Below are 19,541 nucleotides of genomic sequence, written 5' to 3'. Positions count from 1 at the left end.
CTGCAGCTCATTAACCTGCTCTCCAGAGGCCGACTCTCAGGCAATATACGCCAAGGAGGAGAGAGAATTTCACTGGAAGTTTTCAATCCTCAAGTTGCCAGGGTTTGGTTGCCTTCCCGTGACTATCTATGACAAACAGATGTGATCTGGAATCATTCCAATGCCAAAGAAGTGTGACTGCCCTTCCCTTTTTGAAAAAGTTTTTTATTCATCTGCAGGATGCACAGAAAAAGAAAAATTGTAATAAACAAAAACAAAGGAGATACCGCATGTATATGAGCAGTTACAGCCTCAGCAGTTTTGTTAACTCCAATTCAAGCTTAACTTGGTAGAAGAATGCCAGATTCTGACACCCATACTCACACTGAGTAATATCTTACTCCTTGAATAGACCTATTGAGATCATTGGGACTACGTGCCAAATCAGGTGCTACTCAGTGTGAATAAGGGTTGCTGCTTTACTGCAGTATTTCTGGGCCAGATTCTTGATTGAGCATTAACAAAAATCATATCTGGGCCACAAAATAATGAAACAGTGTTTGTAGAACTGTGTTTTCATTGGTGTGCAGTAGGGTTTAGCATGACAGAACTAAGATTAGCAATGTGACATCAATGTATGATGGACTGTAAATTCATCCAAAGCTGGACAGAACATAGCGATCTCATCAAACAAAGGGAATAAGCCTGAGACATATTGCTGTTGCTCCATAGAGTCTATAGGGGACAGTACATAGATAAGGAAAGCATCCTGGATTTCCACGTGGACTGCGTCAGCCATGGCTACACTGTTCTTGTTCTCTCTGTATGCCCAGGTATCATGAAAGAAGTATTGCAAGCAGGTGCTGGTTTGTTGAGCTGAAATTTTGATAATCCAAATAAAGCTGGAGTTTACAAGTTGTTCCTGATGGCCCCAATGTGGTTGGTTTGTTGGTTTCCATAGATTGCTGATGCAAGTACTAATTAACCTCTACAATTGGTGTATGTCGTAGAAGGGCCCATTAACGCTAGCAATGCAAGTGGACCTGCTACAATTGAGGGCTTGTCTATACGGCCCAACAGTGCAGACTAAGGGGGTATCAGTTGCAGCGCACACTAGAGGGTTGCGGTGTAACTACCCCATGTAGACCCTGCTAGCACCTAGTTCATGCTAACGTAGTCCTGTTTGAAACTATGTTAACACAAACTAGGTACCTTTTCATTTGCACTGGCCATGTCAATGCAGGGCAGTTTACAGCACAAAACTTTATAGCACACACCGCAGCTCTCACTCCTGTAGTCTGCACAGCAGGGCCATATACACAAGCCCCGAGTTAACACAATAGAACCACATTTAATGGAGTGCGTATTTCTTTGGGAAGGTGTGGCTTTTTTATGGACGGCTGTTGTACATTGGTGGATAATTCAATGCATTGCTTTGGTGGCTAATTTTTGGGACCAAATCCCGAAGTCTCTATTCAGGCTTGAACGTCCATTGAAGTAAGAGAACTACAGGATTTTCTCCGTAAATTGAAAGCTCAAGCCATTGGTTGTGTGGGAAGATCCAGTGGCGGGGAAGGGGATAGGAGGGAAGGACTCCATCTCCCCCATCAGCAGGCTGGAATAGCCCCACAGATCATTTATGCCCCTTATGCAGGGTTTTATGCATACGTTTAGATCCCGTGATCCCTTCCCTGAACCATCCCCAAGACCTCATTTCATGCCAATCTGTTTACAGCTGGCATGGAGAACCCCTGTTGTGGCTCTCCTGGGGTGAAGATGCACCCCTTCACAGCCGTTCCATCTGCCATCCCTTACTCCCCCTCCTCCCTAGTCCAACTCCAGGGCTTACGGAGTTCTGAGACCCTTACGTGGAGTCCTTTGCACTTGGGTGAATTTCAGCCTGAGTGAATTGTAGATATTCACACTTCCCATAAATGCCCAAAATGAGACAAAGTGACTGCTGTACCATATTAAAGAGGGCAGTGCTGAGAAGATGGAGATTTCCTGCTCTCTGCTAACTACTGCCTACGCTACTAAAGGCCTTCTAAGGCCGAAACAAAAGCTGCACAATTTTAGACATAAAGCACAGTGGATGGTGCATCCCAAGAAGCTTGCAGATGTAAAGAGGCCCATACCCCCCAACCTTACAGCAGGAAAAAGATCAGAACATATTAACTCCAGAAAATACAGCCCCAGAGCCAGTGAGGAGCATTGAGGCTCCACCAGAAAATAAGGAATGCCTTGCACCTGGGCCATGGGGCGGGCGGAAAGCATCATTGAGAATGTAATTATCTCCAGTCGTCAAAATGTAACAGAGATAACTATTGCACTGGGTAGGGTGCTACTCAGGGCCGGCTCCAGCATTTCTGCCGCCCCAAGCAAAAAAAAACCCGGCGACAGCAATTGGGGAAAAAAAAAAAAAAAGCCGCAATCGGCAGCAGGTCCTTCGCTCCTAGAGGGAGTGAGGGACCTGCCGCCCCCGAATTGCCGCATGTGCCGCCCCTCTCCCTTGGCCGCCCCAAGCACCTTCTTGTTAAACTAGGGTACCATATTTTGAGTGTCCAAAAGAGGACACTCCACGGCGCCACGGCCCCTCCCCCAGCCCCGCCCCAACTCCACCCCTTCCCCAAAGTCCCCGCCCCAACTCCGCCCCCTCCCCTGCTACCCGCGAACATTCGATTATTTGATTCGCGGGAAGCCTGAGGCAGGCAGCAGGTAAGCGGGGGGGGGGGGGGGCGGAAGGAGGCGCGGCCCAGTCTGACCCCCCCTAACCGAGCGGCTCTCTCCGGCGGCCGGCCCCGGCCCCAGCGTCTCCAGCCTGGCTCGGCTCGGACCCTGGGGTGGCGGCCCCGGGTCAGCCCCCGGCCGAGCACCCCCGGCCCAGCACCGCCGGCCCCCAGCCCCAGCCCCCGGCCCAGCACCGCCGGCCCCCGGTCCCTGGCCCAGCACCCCCGGCCCCGCACCGCCGGGCCCGGCCCCCAGCCCCACACCCCCAGGCCCCGGGCCAGCCCCCGGCCGAGCACCCCCGGCCCAGCACCGCCGGCCCCAGCCCGGCCCCCGGCCCAGCACCCAGCGGCGCCGGCCCCTCCCTATTTTCCCGGACATGTTCGGCTTTTTGGGATTTCCCCCCAGACGGGGATTTGAGGCCCAAAAAGCCGGACATGTCCGGGAAAATCTGGACGTATGGTAACCCTAGTTAAACTGGTGCCTGGAGCCGGCCTTGGTGCTACTTAGTCAGGCTGCTGGCCAGGTCATGGGACCGAGACTGCTCTTAGACAGGAAAGTATATCTTCACTCATCCTGCAGAACCAGTCTTCCATAGCTGATTCTGAACTCAGCAAAAATTGGCCTATCGTACATGATTTTTTAATATATATATTTTTTTTGCCAAAAACGGACCTGTTTTCTGTCAAAACGGAACCATTTTTGAGCAGCAACAGACCTTTTTCCAGGTCAGAATACTCATTTTTTAGTGAAGGCGGTTTCTGCCATGGCAGAACGCAGAAACTCAGTTTTACAGGTTTGATGCATTTTGTCCAAATTGTGAATAAAGTAAAATTTAGAGGACACAAAATGTCCAAAAATGTCATGGAAAGTTCCATGAAGCCTACAATGAACTTTTCATGGCTCTTTAGAACATCAAACCCTAAAAGCAATCTGCAGAATCCTGCCTTTTGCCTTTAAGCAGCTCCGTTTAATCTTTAAGGACCTGTGCAGGATTTCTAGTGATTCTTCCAGGAAACCTAAATGTCCCTGACTTCTCTTTTCAGCAAACTCTGGATCCAATTGATGAGGTTGCTGCTCTCATTGCTGCCACTGTCCATGATGTGGATCACCCAGGAAGAACAAACTCCTTCCTGTGCAATGCAGGGAGTGAACTAGCGATCCTGTACAATGACACCGCGGTGCTAGAGAGCCATCATGCGGCGCTGGCTTTCCAGCTCACCACACGGGATGATAAATGCAATATCTTTAAAAACATGGAGAGGTGAGTTGAAAATATGGGACATTTATCAGTCCATTAACCACCGTATTCTTCTTCTACATATCTTACGGCAACATAAAGAAATGCAAGCAAACACACTAGAGGGAAATCGCAGCTTCTGGAGGGGTGGAGTTAGCCCCTTGGTAGGTTTGCTCATGAAACAATACTGATCTCTCTCATACTGCAGAGAATGCCAAAATCTAAATGATAATGTTGATGATGATGATTTGTATTGCCACAGAACCCAGGAGCCCTAGGCCTGGGCCAAGACCCCACTGTCCTAGGCGCTGCACAAATACAGAACAAGGAGCTTACAATGTAACTCTCGATATGAACACTTTCGCTGTTTTTATAGCATTAAAATAAGGGCGAATCTGGTTGCTTGTAAATTGGTGTCAGTGCCGCTTTGAAAAATCCATTTTATATCATTTGACCTCTAGGGCCAAGCAATGGTTGACCTGTGCACGTAACTGGATGGAAAGGGGAGCCCCTTCCCCTCAGCACACCAGACTAGTTGGCAGGTGTAATATGGCTGGCTGATGGCCGAAGGGAGAGGCTGCTGCATTTTGGGGTGGGAGCATGACCATAGCTCCACTCTCCCTACTCACCCAGCTGTGTTAGCAAGAGAGTGATGGCGGAAGCTCGGCTGGAGCAAGACCCTCTGCTAAGTGTGCTGCCAGAGCACCATGGGAGGCATGTGCAGACATAGTGTCTCCTGGCAGCACCGCTGAGGAGTTGGCATCTCCTCTCCCATCCAGCACGAGCAGCTCTTAGAGAGACAAAACTGTGCCCCTAAGGTATAATTCACTGCACGCCACTGTACAAAAGGAATAGCATAGATTCAGCTTACCAGTCCCTTCTCTCGGTCTCTCCCTTCCCCTCCCCATCTCTGGGACACCAGTGCTCTATAGTGCCAAGTATCAGGAAAAAGAACAGGAGTACTTGTGGCACCTTAGAGACTAACAAATTTATTAGAGCATAAGCTTTCGTGGGCTACAGCCCACTTCTTCGGATGCTGTAGTCCACGAAAGCTTATGCTCTAATAAATTTGTTAGTCTCTAAGGTGCCACAAGTACACCTGTTCTTTTTGCGGATACAGACTAACACGGCTGCTACTCTGAAAAGTATCAGGAGGTAGCCGTGTTAGTCTGTATTCACAAAAACAACAAGGAGTCCGGTGGCACCTTAAAGACTAACAGATTTATTTGGGCATAAGCTTTCATGGGTAAAAAAACCTCACTTCTTCAGATGCATGGAAGAAGTGAGGTTTTTTACCCACAAAAGCTTATGCCCAAATAAATCTGTTATCTTTTAAGGTGCCACCGGACTCCTTGTTGTTTTAATGCTCTATAGTATTTTTTTCAGAGCGATTCAGTTAGTTTAAGCAAGCAGCCCTTAGTGAATGAGCCCTCATGTCTAATTGTTTCCTTCTTTAAACAGGAATGAATATCGAACCCTTCGTCAAGCCATTATTGACATGGTCCTAGCAACAGAAATGACAAAGCACTTTGAGCATGTCAACAAATTTGTCAACAGCATTAATAAACCCTTGGCAGCACTAGAAGAAAATGGGGTAAGCAAAACAACAAATTCTCCTTTAATTAACAGGCAGACAAAAGGGGATTGAGGCACTCGAGCTACTGGTAACGGGATGTACCTAGACAGTATGGTGATTGGCCCACTGGAAATACAGAGAGAGTTTTTCACCTCTAAGTCACTGGTCTGAATGCACATAAGTTAGATCGGTCATCACAGTTTTGCAGGTTAATTGGGCTAATTTGGACATCTCTTACACTGCAATGTGGTGATGTTTTCCCAAAGCCAGCAGTATGTTTGGGACTCATTAACTCATCAGAGTACTTATAGGAAACAGATTTTCTTGTTTAAAATGGGATGATTCCAGAAAAACTGAATGGGTGGTAATCCAAACACCTTTTGGCTACTAACATTTGATGACTGTGTAGTAACCTTTATGACAGCGGTTCTCAACTGGGGGTCTGCGCCCCCTTGGGGGTCCATGAGCTCTTTCAGGGGGGCTGTGGAGCCCCACCACTGAAACCTGGTGCCCCAAGCCCTCCCACTGAAACCTGATGCCCCGAGCCCCGGCGCTGAAGCCGGCACCCCCCCTTCCCCAGCCGGGAGAGGCGCGGGGCTGAAACCGGTAACCCCTACCCCAGCCAGGAGCAGTGTGGGGCTGTAGGCGGATCCCTCCCAAGCCCCCAAAGCCGGGAGCAACGTGGGGCTGAAGCCAACAACCCTCCCTTCCCCAAGTTAGGAGTAGCAGGGGGCTGAACCCCAGCGCCGCACCCCTCCTTCCCCCCACTGAAGCTGGGAGCTGGCTCCAGCATTTCTGCCGCCCCCCAAAAAAAAAAATCGGCGGCGGCAGTTCAGCGGCAGGTCCTTCGCTCATAGAGGGAGTGAGGGACCTGCCGCCCCCGAATTGCCGCAGGTGCCGCCCCTCTCCCTTGGCCGCCCCAAGCACCTGCTTGTTAAGCTGGTGCCTGGAGCCGGCCCTGCCCATACACAGCCCCTAGTTACCCTGTGCCTGCACTCTGAGCTACCCCCTTGCCCACACACAGCCCCTAGCTACCCCCTCCCTGCACCATGAGCTACTCCCTTCACTTCACACAGCCCCTATCTACCCCCTCCCTGCACCCTGAGCGGTTTTCAAACTTTTTGAACTGAGCCCCCCCCCTTTGAGTTATATTTTTTAATTGCGTCCCCTCATAGCCCAGACAGGCTGGGTGGCCTCCTGAGTGAATCAGCGGGTGGAGGTGGTGCTACCTTCCTGGACCCTGCTGTGCGGAGCTGGCTCGAGCCCCTCCAGCCCTTGCTCCCCCCCCAAATAGAAGTAAAATTATGTTTGTGCCCAAGGATCCCCCCACACACACACACCCGGCCTGGAGCCCCGCACTCTTCCCCTCCCCACCCCCACCGGGCCCTGGCGTTTTTACAGCATGTTGAGGCAGGGCTCAGCAAGAACAAGGTTGGAACCCTGCTCTATGAGATATAGTGGGGGTCTCTCTCCAGCACCCAGAGGAGATGACAAGTGTCCCTTCTGAAAACCCATCATCACAGTTGGCAGTGACTTGTATCACTGTTGGCCTTTCCTGCAAAGGGGCCAAGGACCAGGGCCGGATTCCCCATAAGGCACAGTAGGCATGTGCCTAGGGGCGCTGGCATTCTAGGGGAGCCTAAAAATTCAAATTTTGCTGCTCCTGGGTCCCAGCAAGGGGCGCAGCCTGCTGAGGAGGAGATGTTCCTACGCAGCCCTGCTGGAGCGCTCCTCACTCAGCCTGGCGGACAGAGTCACCTTCCAGTGGGGCCAATGAGCACAGCCGGAGGGCATGTCTTGGGAGAGTGGGTCTCTGGGGGTGCTTGTGGGGGGGCTCTGGGCAGTGAAGGGGGGCACTGTGCAGTGGGGGGGGTTCTGTGTGGGGCACTGGGAAGTTGTAGTGGGGCTGTGTGAGGGTGCTGGGCAGTTGGGGGGTCTGTGGGCAGCGTAGCACCTAAAAGTTAAAAGTGGCAGGGTACCCCTGCTGCCCACGGAGGTTAGGAGCTCCGAGACGCTGTGGGCGGTGGTGGCCCCCACAGCTCCGAGTTGCCGCGGGCACTAAGGTAACCCCGCAGCTCCCGTCGGTGGCATCCTGCAGTTCGGAGCTGCCGCAGGCGGCGTGGTGGGGCTCTGAGCTCCTGCACCTAGGGGCGCCCAAGATGTAAATCTGGCCCTGCCAAGGACTGAGTGGGAACAGAGACTGAATTACATCCTTAGAGTTGGATGCTCAGGGTCAGGATGTGAGCCCATTGTGGAGCAGTGTGCGGATGTGTATACTGAGCTGACCACGTGGCACGTGCTCTGTAAATAAAAGACAGCAGTTTTCAGTGTTGTCAGTCTGGCAGCAGTTGTGAGTCTTTTAAAGATTTTTTTAAGACAGTGGGCAGAAGATATGATTGTGGCATTCAGTATCATATAGGCACAATCAGTAGCCAACTGGAATCCTGTGGACTCTACAAAATTGCCTGTTAGGAAATCGTTCTTTAAAAAACAAAAACAAACAAACCAGTTTGAATAACAGCTGCAGCTAGCAGTTCTGTTGCCAGGGTAAGTGGAGTGCAATTTTGTTGGAATGGTTTCTGCACAGAGAAGAGTTTCAAAAGCTGTTATATCAAAGTTTATACCCCAACAGCACTGCTGGCAAAGCCCCATTACAGTAGCTGAAAGGATTTTAAAAGTGTTTTCCTGATGTAGTCAGAGCAGTTTTTGTAAAGCTGTAGCTGTGAACTCTGTGTTGAACGGTGGGGGCAGTGCTTCTGTGGCATAAGAGATTAGGGGAGACGCAGGTCTGGTATTCACCCATATTCTGCCTGTGCAGTCATGCTCTCTCACAAGGTGTTTGGAGCAAGGGGGACGAGAGCAAGCTTTTGTCCAGTAGGAGTTAACTCTGCTCTTGGCATCCTAATGATGCAAATGGAACTGGGTGAATTTTTAGTGTGAAGCCAAAGTCTCCTTAGGATACTGCTGTCCTGAATAAAGCAGGAAAAAGCTGGTAAATCGGTATTGTTCCCAGCAAACTTACTCCGATCAATGTATCAGAGGGGAAGCCGTGTCAGTCTGGATCTGTAAAAAGCAACAGAGAGTCCTGAGTCACCTTTAAGACTAACAGATGTCTGTTAGTCTTAAAGGTGCCACAGGACTCTCTGTTGCGTTTTCCGATCAATGGTGGGCTTGATCCATTTCCCACTGAAGTCGTAGAAAGACTCCTGTTGATTTCAGTGGGCACTGGATCAGGCCTTATATACTTAACAAGTTGACTGTCCATGAGCAAGTGTATCAAGATGCCTGTCTCCTGCTACCAGACCCAAGAGGAACAAAACTAGCTCACAGATGTATCTCAAGGGGGCCAAGTTCACATAAGTTTGTGTGTTTAGTTTGATCATTTCAGTAACTAAATATTTTGTAATATGGCTGCTTCTATAGATATATCACACACACAAAGTGCATTAGAACATTATTAAGGTTGCAAAGTCAAGCATTCAAAAGTTAGGAACTGCCAGAATGCCATGATATGTACAACCTGAATTTACACGTGCTACCCTTTTATGCTGTGATACGGTCTTTATTTACATGACCACATACTGGTGTGGTTTTTTTTTTCATCCAGTGTTCCTCCACCACTTGGCTCCTGGTCCTAGACTCTTTGCCCAGCCAGTCCCAATTCTCCTCTCCCCCCACATCCTGTCTCCTCATAAGATTTATCTTCCCTCCCTGCCTACTTCTTTTCACTCACTCACTGGTTCTCAGTCCCAGGGCTTGCCTACACTTGCAAGTTAGAGCGCATTAAAACAGCCCTGGGCTCCCTAGCTCACTACCCGTCCACACTGGCAATGCATGTAGAGCGCGCTCTGACTCCAGGGCTCCTGGTACTCCACCTCGTTGAGAAGATTAACAGTTGGTGCGCGTTGGCTGGAACGCCCGGGCATCAGTGTGAACGAGGTGTTGCATTAGTGCGCTCTGATCGGCCCCTGGAAACATCCCATAATCCCCTTAAGTCAAGTGGCCACTCTTGTCATTGTTTTGGAATCACTGCAGGCATGCCGATATGCCCTTTGAAAGCTCCATTTCTGACAGCCAGCATGCCTATCTGCTCCGAGACAAAGCAACCATTACTGTGGAATGCTGTGTGAGAGAGAGAGAGAGGCGGGGGGGGGGGGGGGAGTCTGTTGCTGTCTCAACTTACAAGACAGCATGCTGACATGCTCTCAGCCCCCCAAAAACCCACTCTCTCTCCTCCCACATACACACAACACACTCCCTGTCACACTCCACTCCACGCCTCCCATTTGAAAAGCATGTTGCAGCCACTTGCATGCTGGGATAGCTACCACAATGCACTGCTCTCTGTGGCCATTGCAAGAGCTGCTAACATGGCTACGCCAGTGCGCTGTCAGCTGTCAGTGTGGACAGATTGTAGCGCTTTCCCTTCTGCGCTCTACATCTGCAAGTGTAGCCATGCCCCCAGTCTCCTTGCCCAACCAGTTCCAATGTCCTCTGCCCTCCTGTAGCTCCCAGTCCCACTCTCCTTGTTAAGCGAGTCCCAGTCTCCCCCATGAACTCCCCGTCCCAGTTTCCCTCTCCGTCAACTGCAGTCCCAAGCACAAATACCCTCGATCTTGTCCCAGCATAACCCTCCTACCCCATCCCAGATCTGGCTCTTGTCCACTCTGTATTTGAATCATGCAGCTTTCTCCTCCGCACAGCCCCGCAGGGGTGAGGAGTGGGGGGTGGCATTGATAGCAGTGGAGAGGCAGGCTTCCTGCTGTCAGTTCTGGACTTGGACTTGGCATGGCCCAGAGCAGCCAGGAACTTCAATTACAAGGAATGACCTGCTCAACCCCAGGCTGGAGCAAGAACAGAGTAGATGGAATCTTTGAGCAATTAAGCTGTGAAGCGCTAGCAAGTCTCTACTGAGCTTGTGCGAACTGTGATTTTTTTCAAATGCTTGCAACTTGGCCAAATTTGGGTGGATCTTCACAGGGACAGCAAAGGCATATCCTTGACTCAAAGGCCACCTCCTGCCGAATTTCAAATCCCTGCTCCAAAGCATGGGGGCCCTAGAGCTTCTCAAAGAAAAGGTTGCCAGAATTTTTGAATATCAGCAAAACCAACATTTTTTCCTTTACCTTGTTTTTAGAAATGGCTAAGATTTTACAAAACATTTCAGCCTGAAGTATACACCAGCTAGGAAATATTTCAGACCAAACGATTAAAGTTTGGCAAAGTTACAAGCAACTGAAAACACAGGGTCTTACAATAGATCAGGGGTCGGCAACCTTTAAGAAGTGGTGTGCCGAGTCTTCATTTATTCACTCTAATTTAAGTTTTCGTGTGCCAGTAATACATTTTAATGTTTTTAGAAGGTCTCTTTCTATAAGTCTATAATATATAACTAAACTATTGTTGTATGTAAAATAAATAAGGCTTTTAAAATGTTCAAGAAGCTTCATTTAAAATTAGATTAAAATGCAGAGCCCCCTGGACCGGTGACCAGGACCTGGGCAGTGTGAGTGCCACTGACAATCAGCTCGCGTGCCACCTTCGGCACATGTGCCATAGGTTGCCTACACCTGCAATAGATAGTGTCTGGCAATCTTAATAATGGGCAGCAGTACCAGCCCAGGCTAAAATTATATTTTTAAACTATCAAACGGTCTCGCTTTCATTTTGCCTTTTTTGTAATTTTAGTAATTTATGTTTTTGATAAATTATATTTTACTTAAGAACTACAGTAAGAAATAATCAAACTCTCTTTAATTGTTTTATTGGGAAAATGCTGATAGATATTTTAATGGACATATATGGCCAGTAAAAGCAAAAGAGAATTTTTAGGCTAAAAACCAATCTATTCAATTCCAGGAATTTAATGACCATGAAAAAATAACTTTCATAGACTTTACGGCCAGAAGGGACCATCGTGATCATCTAGTGTGAGTTCTTGCACATTGCAGGCCAGAGAAACTCGCCCACCCACTCCTGTAATAGACCCAGAACCTCTGGCAGAATTACAGAAATCAAAACAGTCAAAACCTTTGATAAAAGAAGCATCAAGCTGCAAAACACAGTTCTGCAAATTATTGTACAGCACAGACTTAATACTGAATAATATTTTGTTCCTCCAATAAAAGGGGTTGTTAACATGTTTTGGGTAATTGCAGAGTATTTTTGGATAATAAAGGTAATTATAGTAAGTGCTTGGAACATAGGGATCCTTTTGACACTACAAATAAAAAGATAAAGAATTTTTAAAATAATAACACAACCCCCAAGTGGATGTTAAATAAACACCTGTGAAATATAAGCCAGACCCTTTAGCTGTTAGGCTACACAACGTCCAGGTGTTAAATTAGCTTAGCATCCATGAATGCAACAGAAATGTAATGAGGTTAAGGGCTAGTCTGAGGCTTTCAAGCTGCTCTGAGAAAGGGAAGTGTAGCGCACAGCTGCATGGTCCCGGGAGCAGACCAGAGTACAAACGGACTCGACTGTCACAGTTCCTCCCGGGCTGCTGCTCCTTTGCTCTGAGGAGGAGTATAGTACTTCACAGTTTGCTCCTTCCTGTGAGCCTCACTGGGCAGCAGGGAGGGCAGAACTAAAGCTCCGCTTCACTCACTGCTTCTGCAGCGACAGTCCCAGTCTGAGCCGGGAAGAAAGTTCTCTGGGTTGGGGGAAGGGGCTTACAATATCACACTCCTCTGTGAGATCAAATGGCAGCAGTGACAAGCCCTACACACATACAGGTTAGACTGGAGTCAAACCAAGTCTAAATGCTGCCCTGCCTTACATCCTGTGCAGCCCCATTGATTTCAGGGGCAAAACCTGTGCCAAAGGGTCTGGTCTCGTTCCTAGCAGTTTGACCTGCTGCGTGCACGTTTTCTGGAGAAAAATAGGGCTTAATTTGCTGTTTGACTTAAATAATCAAATCAAAGTGTTTCCCTCATTTGAGCTGAGTATTTCTCCAAACTGCAGACTCCTGTAAAAATGTTTATGATGTTTGAGAAGGTAAAACCACTAATTTGCAGGGCTTGTTATTGGCAGGACACTACACTCCAGCAGATCTTCCCTCGAGTTTGGTCCTGTATTTGGTAGCAATGACAGCGTGCTTCTCTGAGCTTGGCTTTGGATCACAGCTGTGACTCAACGGAGTGTTTGTTGGCAAGCTGCCATCTGTTTGTTCCATATGGGACAATTCCCCTTTTTTACTCCTTTCTGTACATATTTGTTCAATGGGCCATGATGAGAAGTTGTTAGGTTTGCTCCTTGTCTTCTTTTGTGTCATAAACTGACAGAATCCATCCCAGCTCCAGCATCCTTTATCCTCCGATATCCCAGCTCCAGCATCCTTTATCCTCCGATTTCCCTTCATGATGTCACCTAAGCTTGTGACAGGAAGCCTAGATCTGGCCTGCAGAGACACCTCTGTGCTCTCAGCAGGACGCTGGAACTAAGCTCTGTTAGCAGAATCTATTCCCAAGACAGCCGCATCCTCTGAGTAGAACCATAGCTTTGGTTTGGACAGGTTCCAGATCACAGAAGCAAAAATCCTTTCTCAGCTCCTGGAGATGTACCTATTGATCTCTGCTGTCATTTACTGAATGATCTCTAATCATTTTCAGCAGTTAACATTTTTTTTAAAGCGTCAGTGTCTAATTTGGTTTTGCTGTGGTTTATCAGTGTGGCCCTGCAGGAAGAACTTTCTTCCCTGTAATTAACAATGTGCACTAGTAAAAGCTCAGAACAGTGGGAAATTCAGATTCCACCCTGGCTGACCTCAATGTGGTGTTTACTTTTGTGCAATGGAGTGTGGAATTCTGCCTAGTTGGTACCTCTTGTACAAATAGATGTAGGAGCTGGCTGCATTATTAGTGTTGTAATTGTCAGGATTACCGTAATGCTAGAAGGCCCAGGAGTGGACCAGAACCCCATTGTGCTAGGCACTGTGCAAACATAGAACAAAAGATGGTCCCTGCTCCAGAGAGCTTACAATCAAAATATAAGGTAAGAGATAACAGATGGATGCAGATAGACAGGGAAGAACAAGGAAACAATATTGGTCAGAATGATAGGCTATGGTCTTAGCACACTAGCAGCCTAACCATTGTCAAGTTTTTTTGTAGGCATCTCAGCAAAGGAGAAAATTAAAAAGGGACGTGTAGGAAGATGTGCTACCATGCTTCACATCTGCATTCCTCACAAAGGGCCTCATCCAGCTCCAACTGAAGTCAATGGCAGTTTTTCCACTCACTTCAGCAGGGGTTGGAGTGGGCCCAAAGTACAGTTAGGTCAGTGAAGGAACAGCTGAAGTGACTACTCCATATGCAGTAGCCACACTTTGTCTTTAAAGATCAATGGAGATCAAATGAGGGCAAGGTACAAAATTAGGGAAACAGAACAAAAGCTTGTTTTTTGGGAGACATGTTGGACAAGTGAAGATGACTCTGGCCTGGGAACTAAGATAGCTGGGTTCTATTCTCAGCTCTGCTACTGACCTGCTGTGTCACCTTGAGCAAGTCACTTCACCTTTCTGAGCCTTAATTTCCCCAGCTATCAATGGGAAATGCTGTGACTTCCCTTCCTTTGTGAAGCACTTGGAGATTTATACATGGGAAGTGATAGCCAAATGTTAAATATTATTATTATTGGCGGCACCACATTTTAATCCATTATCCAGAGCTAACTCAGGGTACATCTACACTGCAAAAAATAATAAAGACCCACAGCAGTGAGTCTCAGAGCCTGAGTTAACTGACAAGGATTAGCGTTACAGGGCTAAAAATAGCAGTGTAGACATTCAGGCTCCAGACAAAGCCTGAATGTCTACGCTGCTATTTTTAGCCCAGCAGTGCCAGCCCAAGTCAGTTGACCTGGGCTCTGAGACTCAGTGCTGCGGGTATTTTTTTTGCAGTGTAGTCATACCACCAGGCAACAGCTCAAGCTATGCTGCACTCTGTTGGGTGGATTGTTAGGCATCTCAACCTTGATTCCCTACCCCTAGAAACAATTTTAATCAGAGCTCCATAGTAAAGGTAGCTTCGGCCCCAGCTCATAAAAGGCCGACCCAATCTTGCAGCTCTCAACTGTGTGAACTGTCCCACTGGACAGAAACATACATAGTGCAGGCTGGGGTCCATATTCTAAACAAGTGTCCCTTCACCACTCTCCGTAACTGCATAGGATAAAGCTAATCAAATGCAGGGGTTTTTTAATGAATTTATCTGATAGTGATGAAATCCAAAAAACAGATAATTTGCATTATAAGCCAAGTAAGCCAGGCACCGTAGGGACGGGGAGGATGGAAAACCAGGTACATGGGATGGGAAGAGGGAGCTGGCCCTGGGAGCAGTATTGCTGTCACAGTAGTTTTTAATCATGATAATGAGACCTGCTAGCACTGACCGGGCATGCATCTAGTCCCAGCCTTTTCCTAAACAGTTGTTTGCTCCACTGCTAACATGTAACTCAGTGTGTTTTTGTGGGGTTTTTTTCAATTATCATCTTAATCCTGCAATGGAAAAATTATATACATCTGTCTATGTAGTTACATGGCCTTTGTACTATCTGCACATTAATGAATTTATCCTCACAGCACTCCTGAGATGGAATGGAGCTACAGAGAGACTCAGTGACTTACCCAAGCTCACACACTAGGTCTGTGACAGCGCCAGGAATGGAACCTAGAGCTCCAGAGTCCCAATCCAGTGCCTTAACCACACAACCATCCTTCCTCTTGATTTGATGCATTTGAGCACCTGGAATTGTCTTCAGTGAAGCATGCAAGGAATGCAGGACTGGGTCCCTGTGGGATACACTGGAAACATTCCCGAAGTAGAAAATGTTTTAATGTCTGTTTACAGAAAATGCTGATTTGTTGTTTTTAATTTTGAAATGTTGCAGAGTAATAATGGTGATGGAGATTCAGTCAAAAACGTTCTCACGTCTCCTGAAAATCGCATACTTATCAAACGTATGTTGATAAAGTGCGCTGACATTTCCAATCCATGCAGACCCCTAGAGCAGTGCATTGAATGGGCCGGTCGCATCTCTGAGGAGTACTTTGCACAGGTAAGATAGCTGGAGAAGACTAAAAATTCTACCTGAGCACTTCTTTTGACAGGATGGGAGGAATCAGCAAACGGACTCTACTTATATCCAAACAAGATCTTAAGGCTACACTATTAATTTGTTTATATTTTATATTAGTTGCTCATCACCAATATACATTAATGCAGGGCCCAGTATCTGTGAACATATGGAAGCTGGCTGCCCTGCAGTGTAATCTGAAAAAAATTAAGTTTCTAGATTGTTCAATTTGCAATTTGTTTTGCCTAAAAATGCACTCCATTCACGGTCTTCACGTGGAAGAAAAGGGCCTTATGCATAGCTCTGTCTCGTGGATATGATGATAGAATGCTAGTGTTAGTGAGGGAGCACATAAGGAGACAGCAAGGAATAAAGTCATGTTGGAGCAAGCCCCTAGGAGGCTGAGGTTTCGGTGGGGATTGCCTGGTCTTCTACCATTACAGATCATGGCCAGATTCTGAATTGAGGCCTGTATTCCTCAGAAGTAAAAGAAATGTTTTGTAAGATATTTTCCTGCCTTCTGGTAAGTTTGAAACTCCATTTCTGGTGGAGACTGGCAATTATGGAGCATCTTTAGCTCCAAAACAGTCATAGCTTTAAAAAAAGTTTCAAAGTGCCACAAAACTAGCTTTGTTTGTAGATCTGGAAGGCGGTAAAGGTGTCACTTTCGGGGGAGGGATAGCTCAGTGGTTTGAGCATTGGTTTGCTAAACACAGGGTTGTGAGCTCAATCCTTGAGGGGGCCACTTAGGGATCTGGGGCAAAAATCAGTACTTGGTCCTGCTAGTGAATGCAGGGGGCTGAACTCAATGACCTTTCAGAGTCCCTTCCAGTTCTATGAGATAGGTATATCTCCATATATTAATTGAGCCAACAGGGAGCAGTGTTCTATTGCTCCTGAACATATACATGATTAGATCAAGTCTGTTCACACTAAGTCACTCCTTTTATTAAGCATCTGCATGCACCAGTTGGTGGCCAACAGTCTACTGCTAGTGGGAGTTCACTGGTATAACGTGTCAGCCAAATAATCACAAAATCTTTTCTTTGCAGACTGATGAAGAAAAGAGACAGAGTTTACCTGTGGTGATGCCTGTTTTTGACAGAAATACTTGTAGCATCCCCAAATCCCAAATATCCTTCATTGATTACTTCATCACGGATATGTTTGATGCATGGGATGGTAAGCAAGATTCTACAATATATTTCATATCATAAGCCTTTTAGGGTACTATGAGATAAAAGTGCTGCATTGTGACTCCAAATGAAAAAACATATGGAAATTTGCTACATTTCAAGTAAACTCGATAGCTTAATTAATGCTAACATGTATTTTAACATTCCTATGAATAATTCTTATAACTTCATTTAATAGGTGAACTTCAGGCAAAATTTAGTTTCTTCTCAGTTATTAAATGACTAGCTAGCTTTCCATAAAGGAACAAGGCATGTTAAGTGCACTCACTTTGTTACCACACTATGCATATTCACCTGGCCCACATATTTTTAATTTTTTTTTAACAATTTTCTAATGCTTGAAAATGCTATAGAAAAATAGGTTGAATTTCTTTTGAGAACTGTTTACAGTATATCAACCATTTCTTCTCCATTGCTGTCATTAGTGATTACAAGTAGTCAGAATTGTGACACACTCATAAATGGCAAATCAGCTGTGCACGTAACTGGAATTTTATCAAGCATAATAGTTACAGTCACAGTATCTAGGTCCTTGATAGAAAACTGGTGCTTTCCTGATTGCAATACAATTGCTAAATATATTTATAGTATTCTTGTAACTCTCCTGGGAAGATGTAGAAGACAAGAACCATTTCAAGTATCAGTATAACAGATATAAACCATCCCACTTAATACAGTTCCTCCCATATTTCAAATTAGATTTAAGCAAGTAGAACCATGGAACCATTTCAGTTCTGCTGGCTAACTACATTGTGTCCTTTCTTTCCTAGCATTTGCAGACCTACCAAATTTGATGCAGCATCTGGACAATAACTTTAAATATTGGAAAGGTCTCGATGACAAGAAGCTACGGAGCCTTCGACCACCACCTGAATAGCAATTAGGCCACAGTGTGTAACTTACCTGTCCAGATGCATATTTACTCAAGCTCACTTTTGTTCATGTGATTTCAAATTAGTTTTGATCCCTTCAGTATTACAGTAAGGCTAACCCATGTGCTTGTGAACCTTTCACATTCAAGAGAACATGAGGTCAGCAGCTGACTCCTGCAAACTGCCGTGTATGGACTCAAATGAAGTGAACTTATCAGCTGAATTACACTGGATTGCTGCAGTACCTGTACTGAAGAGGGTCTATTCATGAACATATTTTTGCATTATCTTCATACCAATATGTGAAGCTTGAAGATATCCTCACGAAAAGGGGTGTCCTATAGAAGATTTTGCTTAGTCCTCAAATCTGCAAGTGAAGGAGGAGTATCTGTTAATAGTGACTCACAGCTTTTATGAAAAAGCTCCTTGCTTTTTATAAGCACTTAAGAACAGTTACATATACCAGTCGGACATTTAAAATGCAACTCTTCATGAAGGAGTTTTTGATCTATGAAAAATAGATGTACTCTATTTTTTCACATCACAGAAGGTGCAATCATTCACTTCTGAGCACTACTGAAAGTGAGTTCTCTTAAAGAAATTTAGTAGCAAATGTAAAAAATAACACAAGAATTTTTGAAGTTGATCGTTAGCATCTATTATTAAAATGTTTTATTTATTTTGTTAGATGTTCAATATTTTCTATGAATTTATAAATACTTAAAAGCCAAAGCCAACTTTAGATGCATTACAAATTTACATGATTCATACTCATCAATATACATTTAATTGATGTACAGACCTTTTATTTTCATAATGCAAATACAAAATACTATACAATGACACATTTTTATTGCACTGTAAGGATAGATGTGTATGTTTAAATATTGTCTGATTTTATGTTAATTAAAATAAGTTTTATTAAAAGGTCTCACTGGAGAGTAGTAAAATAAACAAGAAATGCATACTGTATAAGCACCAGAACTCCAGCAGTTCTCTCTCACTCCCTACTGGTGACCACAAGATCTTCCCAAGGTTGCTACTCTTGGTAAAAAAAAATAATAATAATAACTTGGGATGTTCATTTTTTTTCTTCCCTGTAATTTTATAATTAAATTCCCTATCAAAAGTCTGCCTTATTTTATACAGTATTTCTACAAAGCATTCCACAGCATAGATGAGGGGGGTAAAACAAAATATTTAATGAATTTCAACATTTTATAGCCAATGTATTTTCCTCTTCAGTGGAAAAAAAAAGAAAATCTTTAACTCCAGAAGTTTGTAAAGGTTGTATACCTTCACCATTTGAATGAAACATTCACAGCAAACACCAGAAAATAATAAAATGTATATTTTAAGAAGTGTCAAAGTTCTAGCAATTTTATTTGAAACATTTTCTTTCTTTCTTTTTTTTAATTTGCACACTATCAGATAGATATGTGAAATTAAACAATTTCTTTTAAAAGTATCACTTGCTGGGTTTTTATTTGTGTTTTGTTTTGTTTTTGGCTTGCCAGCTAGAGTCAGAACTTGCCATCGAGAGCTGTGAGTCTGAGCTGTGCCCATCACAGCTTTCTGAGAACACATGTTGTGCACGTTAGTTGCTGTGCCTCTATAGAGGACAGATCGTCCCCTGTTCTGGGTGCTCACTTGGGCAATCGAAGACCCAGGTTCAATTCTGGTAGAGTTTGTTTTGAATGACTGAAGGTGACATGGAGCTGTCTGCTGAGATGCTATGAGCAATAAAGCTAGTGTGATATCAGTGTGTTGTAGTGTAGCTATTATCTGTGAAAGCAAGGATGAGGTGTTGAATATGCCAAGGAGACAGCAGGACTTACAGCAATTTATGCCTAGGCAGACAGCCAAGCTTTGGT

General features: G+C 45.6%; 1 protein-coding gene across 2 annotated transcripts in view; it reads left to right on the top strand.

Annotated features, from left to right (window-relative positions):
- LOC101937122 (high affinity cAMP-specific and IBMX-insensitive 3',5'-cyclic phosphodiesterase 8A) overlaps positions 1-19,135 on the top strand; it is a 238,062-nt gene extending 218,927 nt beyond the window's left edge. For both annotated transcript variants that reach the window (XM_065558140.1, XM_005307247.5), the window contains exons 18-22: positions 3,750-3,967; positions 5,405-5,537; positions 15,414-15,581; positions 16,652-16,781; positions 17,566-19,135. In XM_065558140.1, coding sequence (XP_065414212.1) covers positions 3,750-3,967; positions 5,405-5,537; positions 15,414-15,581; positions 16,652-16,781; positions 17,566-17,672 — 756 coding nt within the window. In that variant the 3' untranslated portion in view covers positions 17,673-19,135. The remainder of the gene's footprint in view (positions 1-3,749; positions 3,968-5,404; positions 5,538-15,413; positions 15,582-16,651; positions 16,782-17,565) is intronic.
- The last annotated feature ends 406 nt before the right edge of the window (positions 19,136-19,541 follow it).

This window comes from Chrysemys picta, chromosome 10 (genome assembly GCF_011386835.1).
Source record: "Chrysemys picta bellii isolate R12L10 chromosome 10, ASM1138683v2, whole genome shotgun sequence".
Classification (NCBI taxonomy): domain Eukaryota; kingdom Metazoa; phylum Chordata; order Testudines; family Emydidae; genus Chrysemys; species Chrysemys picta.
The sequence above is the reverse complement of the archived record's forward strand: the minus strand, read 5'-3'. Positions and strand labels throughout refer to the sequence as shown.